This window comes from Protomyctophum bolini, assembly GCF_963924005.1.
Source record: "Protomyctophum bolini genome assembly, chromosome: 21".
NCBI classification, from domain to species: Eukaryota; Metazoa; Chordata; class Actinopteri; order Myctophiformes; family Myctophidae; genus Protomyctophum; species Protomyctophum bolini.
In genome coordinates this window covers 17,902,744-17,919,924 of record NC_137882.1, presented here as the reverse complement: position 1 = coordinate 17,919,924, position 17,181 = coordinate 17,902,744, and the positions used below count along the sequence as shown (strand labels likewise).

Below are 17,181 nucleotides of genomic sequence, written 5' to 3'. Positions count from 1 at the left end.
AAGAGTTATTCACGTTTTAAGATTTTCGATCTGACCCGCTAAAATGGGGGGAACATTTTGGATGACGTCTCAACCGGAAATGACATTGAATGTTTCCCAACAGACGCTCCCAGCCTGTGGAGCGATGCGATCAGTGTTTATATCAGTAAATCTCCGTCCTGAGCACTGGGCATTACTATTTGATAGGACGGAGAACTCTGTTTATGCCGCTCAGGGTGTTAATGGAAAGCACTCATTTCTGGTGAAAGAACGTCATTATTTATGACATTATTTATGGTGTAGATACGTAGCTCCTGTAGAGTATTGTGCCCATTTATATGATCTGGTTCCAACGTGACATTTTCTCTTCTACTGGCAGTGGGAAAGAAGTATTCACCTATTTCTTGCAAGTTTTCCCACATAAAAATAAATAAATGAGTAACATTATTCATTCATGTATTATTCCACCATAATAGCAAGGACTAGACCAGCGCCATCAACTGACCATACGCGGCGGTCTGTGTGGTGTTTGTCAGCTTGGTGTGTAGGGCCTTTTTGATCTTTTTGTGCAGAAAAACGCTAAGCGGACATTTTTTAGACCAGGGATCTATTGCAGACTTTGCTGTGAGTTACATCAAGTCTGAGATAGACAGCTGCTGAAAGCCAATCACACTTGTGTCTGGCCTGCAATTGATTGGGCCATCTCGGGCAGACAGACCTGACCGCCTGCTGCTCAACCTATCAGTGGCCTCACCTCATGTGCTGGCTGTTTTTAAACCGGCTATCAATGAAGGGTGGCTCCACTGCCCGCGTTGCGTCGCGCTCCGTCACCATTAAAATTTCCCCGGTTCGTTTTTTGACGCACGCGACAAGAGACGCAACGCGCCCCGTGGAGCCCTGGTTTAACGCTGTGTATGCTTTTTGACCTCACCTACAGTACTCACCAAGTAGGGAACGTGATAAGGGAGCTTAAAGAGCAGCATGAATTGCAGAGGAAAATTAAAGAAGAATGACTCGTCCGCACATAAAGGCGGAAAACCCAGATGAATCCTCGGCTAGCCTTCTAGCATGCTCTGCTGGCTCTGCCCCACAATGCACCAGTGTGGCAGGAGTCCAGCAGCTTGCCTTCAGAACAGAACAGGCCAGGAGGTTGGTTAGAAATGTATGTTTTTAAATAATTTGTAGCTCATGAATGTTTCAGGGGAGCGAGTGCTGACATGCATACCTAAAAAAGAAAAGGAAGAAATGTTTTTCTTTTCTCTGTGCTGAAATTGAAAGTATTGCATTACGCACAGCTGTAAGGCGAGACGCAACGTTCACAATTGTTCACACCTTACACCGCAGTGTGAAGCCGTCGTCTTCCTCTGTTGTTATCTTGTGAGGCGATTGGGTTTCACGATAGGAGAGCAAGAAGGAGGGGTGTGGGCAGGTGCTGTGAAACATGAGCGCAACGCACAAGTGTCTCTCTCTCTCTCTCTCTCTCTCATCAGACGATGTCTGCCAGGAACAGGGGAGATTTGTAAGGTAGCGATTTTGGGATTGTCATTAAGTCGATGTGGCGAGAGTTGAGTGCGAGTCGACTGAAACCTGTCACTCAACAGTGAGCGGTGCTTGCAGTTTTCTTCCATTGTCGTCCTTTAATTGGTCCTCTCCCCTCATCCATAATCACTGTGGTTCTAAAAAAAGAAAACAGCCTAATTTATACTTTGCTTGTTGGAAATAACTGATTTTTGAGGAGCGGATGCTGTTGTACCACAGAGTATAAATTAGGCTTAAATGGGAGAGGGGAGGAGGCGAGGGCTAGAAAAACTAGCGAGAGAGAAAGCGGTAATGAGACGTACACAATCCAGTCCCTCTGAGGCCTGGCCAGCTCGCCAACTGCAGCTGCCTTGCACTCGCCTCATTTTGTGTGTGTGTACGTACTTGTGTGTGTACGTACTGTGTTTTCATGAGTGGTATGCGTGCATGTCTGAGTGTGCATAAGGTCAGGTGTGTGTGTATGTACACACTTCTTTGCTTGTTTGAACATGCCGCATCATGGTCTCACAACGCTGCCTTCATATGACCCGGCCTGAAGCAAGTTACAGAGTAAATATGAGAGGCTTTATGAAGCACCCATCCGGCAGTATCACCTTGCCTGCCTTTTCTGTTTTCACTTAAAGCACACAGGGAGTTCTTGTCGGTTGAGTTAACCCAAACTGCACAGACGGCTTTAAGTAACCCAATGATGCCGCGCTATACAGCGTAAATCGCTCCGTTCTTCTCGCGTCGCACCACATTAGAGCTCTCGGCTACAACTCCCGCTACCACAAATCACCGCCTATCAGCTCTGCGGAAACTGTGCGTACAAGCAACGTACATCAGCCTCATTGCTGTAGTAGGGCTATAACACCCATCGGCCCTGCTCCTTTTTTATTAAATCCAATCCATTATATCCTCGGCCGACGCCTTTCCGCACAGCCGTTAGTAGTCCTTCAACAGTTACTAGAGAATGCTGCGTTTAGAGATGAACACATGCAATGCCTCCCTCACCAAGGCTGATTCTCGCGCAAATAGCCTATGACAAGTCCTTAGCCGTGCAGGCAATGAATGGCTGTTTCCTTTCAAAGCTGACATGGGCCATGGGGCTTTTTTGTTATTTTTACGCGGAGGCCACCTAGAACAGTGCTTGTCTGTCTGTGTGTTGTACGTCTGTATCGCCTCACACGTAGTCGCACACCCATCAGAGGTAAATCAATCAACTACCATGCTTAACATCAGGAATCAGAAGCACCTTGGCTAAGAAGTGCCTGGTGGTGTACTAAAAGAAATGTGAGAATAGTGTGAAAGTTCGGTCGTAGGTTTTAGATCATAGTGGTGTAGGTCGTGGTTGAAAATCGGTGTAGGTAAATGCACTAGAGGCCCCTCAACTGTAGGTATAACGGATTGGATTTAATAATAATAAAAAAAGGAGCAGGTCTGGTTGGTGTTGTGGCCCTAGTCTAGGGCGGCCATAGCTGAATGAGTAGAGAGGCCACCTGGGAAACGCCCCGTCTGTGGCAAATTGTCCAAGACAAGACCATTAACCCATGACTGCTCTATCCGGGCGCTGTATTATTGGCACTCATTGTTCCTAATAGTTAGGATGGGTTAAATGCAGCAGAGGACACATTTCGGCAATGTGCAAATGTACTGTGACAAACAAATACCCAAAGGAGTGGGGACCATATTATTATCATCATTATTCTCTCCCAGCAATTCTCTTACACCAGCGTTGTTCTTGTGAAGCAATTTTGTTGTTGCCACCGAAGTATGTGTATAAAGATCACTATTGCCATTTGGCCAAAGGAGACAGACTGTCATTCCCACAAACTGCTAGTTTGTCAATGCAGGGAAGGGTTGTGCAAAACGTTCTTTTTTTTTTCTCGACACAGCTGAGTATCACCATTATTATTTTTCACAATACTGTATTGAGAATCTAGCCCCTCGTGTCTATGTAATGTATTCACGTACCCAGCAGGGATGCCTTTACTTACCTTACTTACTTGAATGGCTGTTTCCTTTCACTAGTAAGGTAAGTATAATGGCTAAACACCGGACAGGGAGGTCATGTGGCACACTGTTACTAGACTCTGAATGATACATGTTTGTCACATGACTCCAGAGTTTACGGAAGGGGCCTATTTCACACACACACACACACACACACACACACACACAGTCTCACACACACACACACACACACACACACACACACACACACACACACACACACACACACACAAAGCCAAAAATCATCTTCCAGGAATTCCACTTAATCACATTTGTTACATTTGCAGCCTGGGGTCTGCTCCTTGCATTTTCTTTTCACCAAATTAGGTACAAATGATGTTCGGAGTCATGTGGCGATGAGCGTCAAAGAGGGTTTTATTGGTTTTATTCCAAATTGTTTGCCTGTAATTACTTTCCACAATTAGTGGGCCTATTATTAAAAATAACAAAAACAGTGGGAATAGCAGGTTGAAAGGCCTCTGTGGAGTGCACCTCCAAAAGCACTTTTCGTTCCTTTAGGGGTCACCACAAATGCTGTATGTTGTATTAGTTCAGCCCCCCATCCTCCCGCGACTTCTCGGATCCAACTGGCTGCGACCTTGAATTTACACATCCCTGTCTAAATGCGACCCAGCCTGGCAGAGATGTGCATTCCGTGGCCACTTTCTAGTTAACTAGACTGAGACTTATTTCCCGGTCCTCCGTGTACTAAAACTACCCTTCCTTCCTTCCTCCCTCCTCCTTCCAGAGCTTTCCGTCGGACGAAGGCTGGCCTTTCGCCAAATATCTGGGAGCGTGCGGGCGCATGGTGGCCGTCAACTACGTGGGCGAGGAGCTGTGGGCGTTCTACAACGCGCCGTGGGAGAAGCGCGTGGACCTGGCGCGCCAGCTGATGGACATCGCCGAGCAGCTGACCAACAACGACTTTGACTTTGCGCTCTACCTGCTGGACGTCAGCTTCGACAACTTCGCCGTGGGCCCGCGCGACGGGAAGGTCATCGTGGTGGACGCCGAGAACGTCCTGGTGGCGGACAAGAGGCTGATCAAGCAGAGTAAGAGCCCCGGGATAGTATGTGTGGGTGTGTGTGTGTGTGTGTGTGTGTGTGGTGGTGGTGGGGGGGGGGGGGGGGGGGTTTAGGGTTATTGTTCAAGTTACTTAACAGTACAACCACCTACAAGGTAACACAGAAACTGTTAAGGTATAGAACTGCAAATCATAGAATGTGCATTTACTGTATCACAATATATACGATATCTCTGAATATCTTATCACGATACAATATTTAAAACCATATAACCCACCACTACACTATGTGTGCGTGTGTCGGTGTTAATTCCGTCGACGTAAAATGTTCGTTTTTTTCACTGACTGGAACTAAATAAAAACTACGCTATGATGACTAAGACTAAATATATTGACACTTTGGTCAACAAATACAAGCTAGACTAAAATGTGCTTGAAATGTACTGTAATTCCAGTTCCAGTATAGGACTAAAAGACGAGTCTGTTGCAAGTTTGGTTGCGTTCGGGTGTTGCACTTGAAAATAGCAGATCTAGGACACGTTGTGAGCTTGTAGATCGGCTATTTTCGGCATGCAACCAAGTGTAAAACCTTATGATATTTAGTTGACTACCACTAAAACTATTCAAATAGCTGAAACTAAATTAAAATGTATTCAGAAGACTAAGACTAAATCAAAATGAACAGTAGTGAGTGTGATGACTTTCTTCGTAGATGTGTGAGGTCAAAAGTGTGTTCATGCGATATGCATAAGCGGCGCCCATTCCTTCAGTTGCCATGGCAATTCATCGCGCATGTGTGAGTGAGTGAAAGGCGCACCTTAATGGACCTGCCAGTCTTGTACCTCTGTCTGGGAGCTACAAATGAGTGGAACACACCTGAGGGTTAGACCCTAGCCCATATATTTTCCAACTTGCATTAAGACTATTTCACCCATGGATTGTCGAGCATCGTTATTACCTATATACCTGAGGGAGCCGTCTGCTTCTCTCTCCGCTCTCTGATGTTGCACTTATCAAGAAGAGTGGGTGAAAAAAAAACCCAGCTGAATTTTACACGGAAGCTGAAACCTTCTATCGATTCGGCGAGGTCAAGGAAAGGTCACGGTGAGGGAGCATCGCTGCCGGTCTCTCAAAGCCTTGCATCAGTCGCCGGGATGTAGTCACAACGCCGACGCCCCCCCGTCGTCCCCCCGTCCCCCCGACCCAAGCTCGGGTGCTGTGTGGTTGGCATGCGTGTCCCCATCAAAGCTCAGATTGTCCTGGATAACGAGCTATCTTAGCTGACCCAGTTTTCTTCCCCCTCCCTCTTTCACACACAGAGAGAGAGAGAGAGATACAAGCTGACTCGTATCCTATGTCCTCTCCCCTCATTCCCTTCCTCCAGCGAGGACAACAGAAGATAGGAATGCCACCCAGCCAGGCCCTTAGATGTTTCCCTTCCTGCAGAAATCCTATTAAAGTGATAAACTTTAACGTGTGTGTGTGTGTGTGTGTGTGTGTGTGTGTGAGACACCTCATGCTGTGATAAACTCATGCTATTTGAAATGATTGGCTGACCAAAATAGGATTGTCAATGATAACTATGGATTGATGCACAGTAATATGACAATAGTGTATAAGTGTGTTCCCATACAATCACATGCATGCATGTTTTTGCCAATAGATTTCCTCAGACTACAGTACATTTGACCTCCTATATGTCACTGATGGTGCACACACACACACACACATGCATGTGTGTCCACTCATGTGCATCATTGCCATTAGTCACGATTTTCCACTCTGTCACGGCAGCCCGGCCTTTCTATCCGCGGAGAACGATCCGCCATGGTCGAGACTCTTTCTTTGTACAGCGACAGCATTTAGAGCACGACAACTCAAGCTGCTTATCCTGACCATTCAGAGTTTTGGCCTCAAGAATGAACGCATGCGCATGCCTGCTGCGTGTTGCGTCTGTACTCATGAACGCATGTGCATGCCTGCTGCGTGTTGTGTCTGTACTCCTGAACGTATGCCTGCTGCGTGTTGTGTCTGTACTCATGAACGTATGCCTGCTGCGTGTTGTGTCTGTACTCATGAACGTATGCCTGCTGCGTGTTGCGTCTGTACTCATGAACGCATGTGCATGCCTGCTGCGTGTTGTGTCTGTACTCATGAACGCATGCGCATGCCTGCTGCGTGTTGTGTCTGTACTCATGAACGCATGCGCATGCCTGCTGCGTGTTGTGTCTGTACTCATGAACGCATGCGCATGCCTGCTGCGTGTTGTGTCTGTACTCATGAACGCATGCGCATGCCTGCTGCGTGTTGTGTCTGTACTCGTGTGTGCTCGAGTCACAGGGGACAGGGAGAGCGAGGACAGTAATGAGCATCACGGGTCAGGGGAAACATGTCTTGGCGGTGTTAGGAACCCGGGGTGTGGTAACCTTTCACTGGTTGCCTCGACAACTCAATCTCGCGGCAATTAGGAGAGCAAGAACGGAAGGTGCGGCCGCGAGTCTCGTCAGTCCTGACGGGAGAGCCCATTGATTTGCAAATCAAAACAGGGCAGAAAAGTCACACGCCGTTCTGCCACCTCCCACGTTCTCTCTCTCTCTCTCTCTCTCTCTTGGCTGTCACATCCATATTGATGTCTTGTAGATGGAAGAAGACATACCGCGTTAGTGTTCAGCTGCAGTTTGCGTTATCCAATGGTGCGAGAAAAGTCGTCATCTCCCCCCGGTGAGTTTATCGAGCTGAAGGAAGGCTGTCGTATGCCAGTGGCCTTTGGAAGCACACACATACTGTATAATGTACATCCTTCAATCACTCTCTCTTAATGTAATTCCCTCACACCATAGGTGTGAGGGTATTTTCAGTACTTTTACTTCTACTCCATTACATCTCTGAGGCAAATATTATACTTTCACTCCACTACAATAAAACAATTATTTGAAAATTAAGTTACTGCTAATTACTTTGTAGATCTTGATTATTATTACAAACCATACATTAACCACTTCAGCCCTACTGTATGTGTCATTTGAAAATAGCCGATCTACAAGCTTACATTATTGTGAGTAGATCAGCTATTTAAAAAACAATTTTTATACATTTTATTCATTTGAAAATGATTTGAGTACTTTTTCCACCACTGCCTCACACTAATGCAATAAATACACACATGGATCGACACACCACGTACACCAATACATTTCCCTTTGTTCTGTGTTCCTTTCCTTCCTCTGTCTCATACACGTTCAATCAGAAGCACACACACACAAACACACTCCGTCACACACACGCACAGCTCGTAGTTGTGAATGCCACCCGTACAGCCACGCTAACAAGTATTTCAGACCCAATGTCTGAGCACGCCCTCAGGCAGATGAAGGGGAGTTGAGCGGAATGAGAATGAGACGTACCTGAGACTCCTTAACATGGAAGGTAGTGGCCGGCCGGGGGAAAACGGATTGGAGGCCAGGTCGGTGCCTCTAGCTCATCAGAACACGCGTCTTTCTTATTTTTCTCGCTTTGTGATTTTGTTTTTGTTCTTTCAAGGGTGGGGGGTGGGGGTAAAGTTTTGTTTTTAAGGCATGAACCACAAAAAAAAACACCTTCTAAATCCTTACCCAAGTTTCCTGAAAAACCTGGCTGGAAATGTATAACAACGTAGGTGTAGCATATCTAAATGGGTTAAAGCTCATACATATTCACTTCTTTTCAGCGCTCGTCATTGTCCTTGAGATTGTGCGTATGTGTGCGTGTGAATAATGGAATACACTCGTGATGCTATCTGTCAATCAATGTTGAGCTGGGATGCATAGCTGCTTCTAAAACATTAATTGCCACGCTTCATCTTGCTTGGCATATTCATGTGGGGGGGGTGTGTGTGTGTGTGTCAGGCAGTACACATAGGTCCATCTCCCATCACCCATATGCTGATTGAGGTGGATAGACCCCTCCTCTGCTGGGGAGGGGGACCCGCAGAGGCCCTCAGTCGACGGGGCAGTGCTGGATATTTGATTGAGTTGTTCTGACTGGCAAACAGAAGTGCATTAGAAGCGCTGATACTCTGATTATGTGTTTGCGGCCTCAGGGATTCTTTTCTTCAACAGTGCTATTGATCTGCTTTTTAATGCGGCAGCACTGATGGCTTTCTCATCATTCCAAGTTATTTCCGCAGCTGCCCTCTCTCTCTCCCCAGCACAAGTCTCTAAACGGAAAAGAGAGAAGTGAAATGAGCTGCAGGACCGTGGTGGTGGGGTCGGAGGAATTGATTTTGCTCACTGGAAATGAAAACATTTTGTCGCAGAGAAATGGCAAATGAGTTGTTTGATTGGTTTGCACAAGTCCAAAATAAAAATCTCCCAAATGGCGTTAGAGGCCACGGAAACGACTCGGGTTGAGTTAATCAAGCCTGAATTGGTAGCACTTTCTCGTGTCCTTGACCCATCAGCCAGAACTCCTGGATTCCGAAAATGGCAGCAGTTACTCACTCTGTAAAACTCTGTAATGGCACATTTGTAACCAGTCGCTGTCATTTAATATGTGTTAAATGCACTTGAAATGAGATCTGTTTCACTTGCCTCGGGCAGGCAGACCTTTTGAAGACGGACAGAACACCACGCAATGTCAACCTAAGCAGTCGGTAACCACACATCTAAATGCGTGCAAACGGCTGTGATCCCAGCACAATGCAATCTATAAAATCATGACATTTCAGCTGGGCGACCTTCATTTGATGAAGGCCACAGGACTGAAATATCCTGATTTCATTACGTATTAATCCGCTGTATTCAGTGAAACGGAAAATAATAAGATACCCCGAATAAATACAACCCAATAAATATTAGAATATATTTGGAATAACTGTCGGCAGCCCCTTCCTTCCACTCTATAAAAATGATAGACTTGGAAAGTGGAAGTGAAAGCAATTGAAAAAGTAGAGTGGGGTATGAAACGAGGGTAAAAGTGAACTCTAATTATCTTCTAGAGGTGAGGAAATTGACAAAAAGAACACACCGATTTTGAATATCTCAAGATGGGGGAAACAATAAATGTTTTCCATTACCTGAAACGCTACCATCCCAGTGTTTTTGCATTGAAACCACATTGGTACAGCATTTCGAGGATTACACAAAGTCCTGAGACTTATTTCCATTGAGGTCCTCTAACAGTTGAGTAATAAGTTAAAAATACATTACAAGGCCTGGACCGTGGCTCAGCGGTCCACGCACCTTGGCTGGTAATCCAGTCTGGCAGTGTGCCGCGGGTTCGATTCCCGATCCCGACGGCCTTTACTGCATGTCACCCCCCCCCCCCCCATTTCCTGTCAGCCTACTTTCTATCCCTCCATAAAAATATATAAAATAAAGGCAAAAGCCACACAAAAAAAAAGAAAACAAACACATGACAGTAACAGTGAGTACATTCCATACATAACATAAAACAAGTGCTCCCTTGTCTACCCTATACAAAAGACCCTCTATTTGGGAACTCTTTCCAAATAACATGCCTTTGTCTGCTGTTTAAAAGACTGACGGCACCGAGAGTATATAATGCCGGTCAGAGTTAATGTTATTCTGGCCAAATGAGAAACGGAAAATATTTTGGAGGGCCGGGCCAAAAGGCTGAACTTAATTATGCATAATATCAATTTTATTTCTATATAAAAAGCAGTAAATGGCATTGTTTTGACAAGCTGGTAAGAGTATATGTTATTCGGCAATGAAGGTGAGGTTGCCTTACAAAAATGTAATTTATTCAAGAAAAACTTCCAAAGCAATGGTAAACGAAATGTGAAACATTTGACTCAAATTATAGGCTTAGTGACTAATTTATGTCATGATGATGTACGATAAGAGCGCCTGCCCTCACTTCACACAGGTGTGATTTTTTCATTTCTACTTGCATGCTGGAGACGTTTCTTTTCCCCGTTGAAAACTATATTTATGTTTAAGTTAAGTCATGTAAATACTAGCATTAACATTTAACAATATGAACTTTAGAGGTAGCTCTCTTAATAGTTGTTCTTCCATTCGGAGGACCCTGGAGGCATCGGTACCACTTTCATAACCCATGTCGCGCCGCTTACTACCAGCGTGAGATGATTATTGAGTCACAACCATTAAGCAACGACGTTCTGACGACACAATAGAGACTTGTCAGCTTGGCAGGCAATGTATGTTGATGTGTGCACGTTCTGCGAGATTTGTGGTACAACGGTGTCGTGTGCAGAAAACAGACGATCCACAAGCTCACAGCGCTGTCTGCGCATCGCCGAAGCGTTCTGAACTTATGAAGCATGCCACATTCTGGGAGCAACACCGCAGTACGATGCAGCATCGTTAAATAAAGCATAATGGGATTTAACTTGTCCTCCTGCGAGGAAGTTTGGTAATCAAATCAAGCGCCAGCACCTACTGTGTTGTGGCGCTACATGCTCAGCTGGGCTTCATGGCTATTTGCATTCACCGACGTTGTCACCAATAAATTTGAGGGGGGTGAAGGAAGGAAGACAGGTTCTCAAATTTCAATCACACGCAATTCACGTGCAGTGTTGACATGCAGATTGCGTGCACTGTGAGAATAAATGGGCTTCAAAATAAAAGCAATGCGGTTGTAGTCCAGCCATAAGGTAATTAGAAAGTATGTTTTATTTTCAAATTATCAACAAGTAATCTTTCGCGAGCCGGTCAGTCAGCCCGCGGGCCATATTTGGCCGTACAATTCCCAGGTCTGCTCTATACGGAAAGCGGTCGAAAAGGAGCACGGTACAACTAGCACAGTGTTTTACTTCACAACAAAATTCATGATTCCTTCTGAGCACAGTGGTGATAGATGGATTGAATAACTGGAACTGATTAAAGTGCTGAATAACGGAACTGCTTAATTTTCATGAGAGTGCCATGGAAACTTGTAATGCACTTTCTTTCATGGACACTGTGTACTTTCTTTTACGAGAGCAGGAGGGAGAAAGGGCCAATAGCACATGCACAATGTCAATAACCGGGCTAAAGCTAATACGTTAAAGCTGTTATCTGATCCATTTCACCCTCTGTGCCCACCCTCCCCCCTCTACAGACAAGCCAGAGAACTACGACGTCTGGTACGAGAGCCGCTTCGAGCCATGCGACAAGGAGGCCTGCCTGTCTTTCTCCAAGGAGTCCCTGTGCTCTCGCGTCACCGTGGACCACAACTACTACGCTGTGTGCCAGAACCTGCTGTCGCGCTATGCCACGTGGCGGGGCACCACGGGGGGCCTCCTCCACGACCCGCCCGCGCACATCTCCAAAGATGGACAGCTGGACGCGCTGCTGGACGAGTGCACCAACCCCAAAAAGCACTACGGCCGCTTCCAGGCGGCCAAGGAGCTGCGTGAGTACCTCACGCAGCTCGCCGCCTCCACCTCGTCCTCGGCCTCTGCCAGGTAATGAACGGAGCTAGCGTTAGCCTGAAGGGGGGGTGGGGGGAAGAGTCAGTGGGGAGGGGAACCTTGTGGCCTCGAACTGTTGAACTCTGGAGATGTCCCAGACAGTCCTCATGTGAGACTCTGCCCTGTGTAACCCCACCCCACTCCTGCTGGACACCAGAGCACAGGAGAGCGAGTTCTGAGGAAAGGTCAGATCTAAGGGATTCTGGTTCAGACCACGCAGGACAGAGAAGAAAGAAGTGATCTCTCTCTCTCTGCCTGCCACCCTGGATAGGAGGTGCTAATGAGGGTGGCAGAGGGGCTCAGGCACATGCAGCCCCCGCTGACACTAGGCTAACGCAGCCCGGACTAGTAAGCAGTAGCAGTAACGACATCCATTCTCCTGCTCACCCCGTGGAAACTGCCCACCATCTGTCTCCATCTGTCCATCAAAAAACACCCAACTGATCTTCTCTTTTTTTGCTGCCAGTCTCTCTCGTTCCTGACGGTTAATTGGGACGGGTGGAAATTTGAATAGACCTATGTGTTTACACTTTAGCTGCGCTGCCGCCTCCCGTTCCAGTAGCACCGGTTCCTTCGCCAGGAAGATGGAAGCTGGTTGGAAGCTGGAAGTCCTAATCACAGCAGGGAGAGAGAAAAGCAAACTGGTGGGTTTTGGGTGCAGTTAGTTTGATGCAGGAAGAAAACTCTTAAACAACGACCCAAGTCTTATTTCCTGCTACACCAATCAATCACTTGATTTCCAGGTCTCCGTAGTGTGGCAATCAGCGTTTTATTATTATTATTATTATGACGACGTAGAGGAAAAAGGGAGACTTACTGTAAATAGGAACAGGAAAAGGCAAGGGTGTGATTGGACAGTGGCGGTGCACGTTGATGCAGATGTGCATATACCAAAGAGGCTATATGTAATGATAAGAAGCCCCAACAGTACAGAATGGCATCATCTTTCCCTCCAATTATTCCCCACAAGAGTTGTCCAACGAAAAGTGTTTTCACAAGTGACACAGAAAACGATGGCCTTCATATTGACTTTTCTTTTTCTTTTTTTTTTACAAGAATCAGCCCAGATCCAGGGATTTGTGTTCACATATCCCATCCTCCACCTTTATTGACAAATGGACTTGAGGTAAAGTAAGTGGATAAACCTAGATTAATCTTACTTCGTCAAGGTCAAATTGAGAACTTGGAAATTTTAAATGGAGGGATTGTCTGGGTTATTGTGTGTATGGCTGGGTGTTGATTATTTGAGGTCTGGGAATACAAGATTCACGTTGTGCATAGCAGTAGCATACAGTAGTGCCATGCTCTCGAATTAACTGGCCGTCTCGCAGTGAAACACATGAATCCCCCAGGTGCTGTAGTTAGTCGTAGCACGTGCCTGTTTGGACGAGAGCTAATCGTGGATGCACAGGGTTTAGCCTGTTTTATCTACTCCCAGATACAGACTTGCATATTCTTGAATCTGGCAGCTTGGAATTGGTTCAATGTAAAAACAAAAGAGGGGGGGAGAAAAAATGACATCTCCAGGATTCAGTGTGTCAAGCTCTGTTTGTTTTGTTACATTTTCATCAAATTAGCACATTTGTTCTGATTTTACACTCAGTGGTCCAATAAATGAAAGCGTAATCAGATAGGTTCATTTGGTGGTGGATTAGTAAGAGATCTCACTCAAAGCAGCGCACAAATCCCCTCGCTTGTCCCATCTGTTCGGTCTGACATCCGTCATGGCGTCGTAAAGTGGATGATACGTACGTGGCACAATGGAGTGTTGTGCAATAACAGACAATGGGTGAGACAAATGGATAAATGGGACCAGCCACATGAGGAAGATGGCAAAAATAAAGCAGTTGTGACACCCCCTTTTTGCAAGTACTGGGGAGTCGATATGAGCCCTGTCAAGTTTGGAAAAGCAATAAAGAATAGTTTGGCTATCAAATTATGATTTCTGGTTTCATATCTCCCTTTTGTTGTATCAGGTACTGTATATTTCTGTTTCCCTAGTCTGGATGACTCAATAGTTGGAGGGATTTGTATGTGCGTAATTAACTGTCCGCTTTTGTACTGTAATTTCTCATTTGAGTATTATATCAGCATTGTCTGATTTTTCCTGTGCCTTTCATTCAAAAGTTGTACTTACAACTTTTAGTGGGTTTAAATATTCAAAATAAATGAAGATCTCTATATATATACTTACATGGTGTGCATTTACTGTCTTCTTTTCCTTGAGTCTGATATCCGTCTCTTCATCACTCTCACACTGTCTATATACAGTGTACTTAATTGTGTTTATCCTATATACAGCATACTTGTGTTTTAATATATATATATATATATATATATATATATATATATATTAAAACACAAGTATCGTAGCCGTCACGAGATGGGAAGCCGAGGCCCATACCCCGCTGAATACGTTGTCTCGACAACCTGTTGATCTGAAACCTCTTCCTTCCCCATAGTTCGGTGACCTCTCTCTGGCTAGCAAGCAAACACTTTCATATCTCTGTTGTGAATACCAAAGTATTGATAAAAACCCAGCTGCATGGCAAAGCTGAATCAAAAACATGGTCTACTCTACAGTATTACGGGCTGGGGACAGAGACAGCGGGAATCTGGGGACAGATATCTACTTTATATTGTAAATGATAAAAGGGCCATGAAATGGACAACCGGACGGAACAATGTGACATGACATTAAGTATGGGATGAAAACATTGTAGTCACAAACCTACTGGGGCAAAACAACAACCAGCGCTATGCCAAAGTTAAAGATGATTAGGGATGTGTGACAAATAATGAGTGATCTGGAGAAACCTTGATATTGACTGTGGGCAAATTCAAACGGTGGTGGGAGCTGAACTATCGCTATTGCCATCTAGCGGTCTACGAGTTGAGACAACGCTGTCAAAGCTCCCAACACTATCACTCAGATATTTTGGTTGGATCGGCAGTGTGACATATGTAGGTGTGATCGAGGGCTGTACGTGTAGTGGCACGAATTCTATATGGTCTCTATAAACTTACCAGGTTGCATTGACTGTCTTTTTTCCTTTAGGTCAATAGGCTCGAGCGGATCTCTTCATCACTCTCACGTTGTGTTTGTAGCTGCAGGTGTCTCGGCTGGGGCCTCATATTGCATCTCACACTTGATTTGATTGTCTGTCACTCAGCTGGATGAATTCTCCATTGCCAGTTGCATATATTTGTTTTCCTCACACGTCTGTCCTAGTTTAGATCTTCGTTAGCTATTGTCTCATCTCAACAAAAACAAACAAGACTCTTAGCCTCTTTAGTTGTTTTATTTTGTTTTATTTGATGTAAATATTCCAAAACAAGCTTGTTGGTGTGGTCACGTCTCACGTGTGCAGCGTTTTATGAGATATTCATTACAAGGACACTGCTTTTAGATATCAAATACAACAGCAAACGGGCAGAGAAAGGAACTCAGGAAGAATCTTATACTAGGTGACAATACACACACACACGAAAGGGGCTCTTTTCTACATAAAATTGCTTTCCTCCTCACGTTCTCTGTGTTTCCTTCCTGCTCATTATTTGAGAGGGGGCATGTTTTATTTGTCGCTTTGGAGCAAGTGTATGCTCTCCTTTGCCTGTCTTGAGCCAGCTCACGCAAACAACATGAAAGCCTGGGGTGGAACAAAGAACGGCTCTAGCCCAGCACCAAAATTAGATGCTGTGTGTCTGTCTCCCTCTTTTCTTTCCCTCCATGATTACGTCTCTACCTCTCACCCTCTCCTTCTCCTCTGTAATTGTGTCCCTCTTTGACACACCCGCTGGTTTGTGCGGGGAGCTGATGTCACATTCATTGTGGCAAGAAGAGTGCTGTTTAGCCCTCTGCCCTGTCTCTACACACACACACACTGTTCTGGCTGATGAATGGCCCTGGTAGGGAAGACCACAGAAAACGAATGGGGCACCAGAAGCCCTTGCTGCCGCACCCATTAGTTTGAATAAACATGAGAGCCATTTCAAGGACGGCCACCAGGGCTTTTATACATGGTGCAAAGGAAGGAAATAATTGGAAAATTTCTATATTCTGTACACACTAGTACAAACACACATGCAGGACATGCAAAATGTAAACGAGGCAATATGGCTGTCTTGAAGGAGCATCTGGAAATGTGTAAACACGAAAGTACAGCAAACTGAGATGAAGCATTTCCCTTACTGCATTACCCATTTGGTTTGAGTGAATTTGCTTACACAAATTGCATTATAAGTTGTCACGACGACGATGGAGGCGAGACCGTCTTTTTTTTGTGTATATTGTGTTTTTGCTGAGCGGTATATAGTCGCTACCAGGAGGAAGAGTGGATATTGCCGTAATGTTTCTGTCAGAGGCTGAGGGAGTAGGTAGTATTACAAACGGCTAGGAAGTAATTGTGCTGTCTGTCATGTGATTGCCTGTGCCATATCAGCGGGGGCCCCTTTTTTCTAAATCCACACAGCGATTTGAAATCCACCCCCCGAAGTGCTGGTTATCAGGAGACGAAAAAGTCTGAGAAAGCAGAGGTGGAAAGCATTGTAAAAGTGTACCGCAAAGCATGTTATCTAAATCTCTACAGTAGTTTAGCCTCGCCTGTCATATCCCCCACACCTGGCAAAGAGCAGATATCTTATTCAGGTCACAAAAGGACAGTGGCGGGAAGGAAAGGGTGAGAGAACCACTCGGTCCATTACAGCAACAGAGGGCATGAAAAAGAATAGACACCAAAAGGAAACTTAATTTCCTCAGTTGCTGTTGCTTAGCTGAACATGATGTAAAGTCTATTTCATGCTCTAGCAACCCCCGGGGAGTAGCAGCCATTTTTAGATTTGGAATGACCTATATTTTTATTGGGAGAGGGTGCTAGGTTTGGCCTGTGTCGCGGATAGGATATGAATAACGCGTGCAGCGGCAGTGTCTGCGCCTCACACATGGGCCTGCTGTTCAAGGGGCTTTTCCGGCTTTGGCTGGGGCTCAGGAGAGCGTTCAGAAGCCCCTTGTCTGAGCGCCTCCTGGAAAATCATCACTAATGCAACGCAGGAGCTGCCAGGAGCAATGTTCCTGTCAAACTGCTTACATCGCTCCAACATGGTTATATCACTCTCACAGCTATTATGCCTCATTTAGATGGTGCATATTGCTGCAGCTTTTTAAAGCCATGGCACACTTTAGCTAGATGTCTATGTCAAGTAGTTCATTGTTTGAAATTGTGACATTGCT

The 17,181-nt window shown here is 45.4% G+C and overlaps 1 protein-coding gene across 1 annotated transcript in view; it reads left to right on the top strand.

Moving 5' to 3' along the window:
- The window catches only part of dipk2ab (divergent protein kinase domain 2Ab), a 39,421-nt gene extending 25,277 nt beyond the window's left edge, over nt 1–14,144 (top strand). Inside the window, exons 3-4 of the mRNA XM_080793938.1 lie at nt 4,259–4,562; nt 11,600–14,144. Coding sequence (XP_080650064.1) covers nt 4,259–4,562; nt 11,600–11,949 — 654 coding nt within the window. The 3' untranslated portion in view covers nt 11,950–14,144. The remainder of the gene's footprint in view (nt 1–4,258; nt 4,563–11,599) is intronic.
- The last annotated feature ends 3,037 nt before the right edge of the window (nt 14,145–17,181 follow it).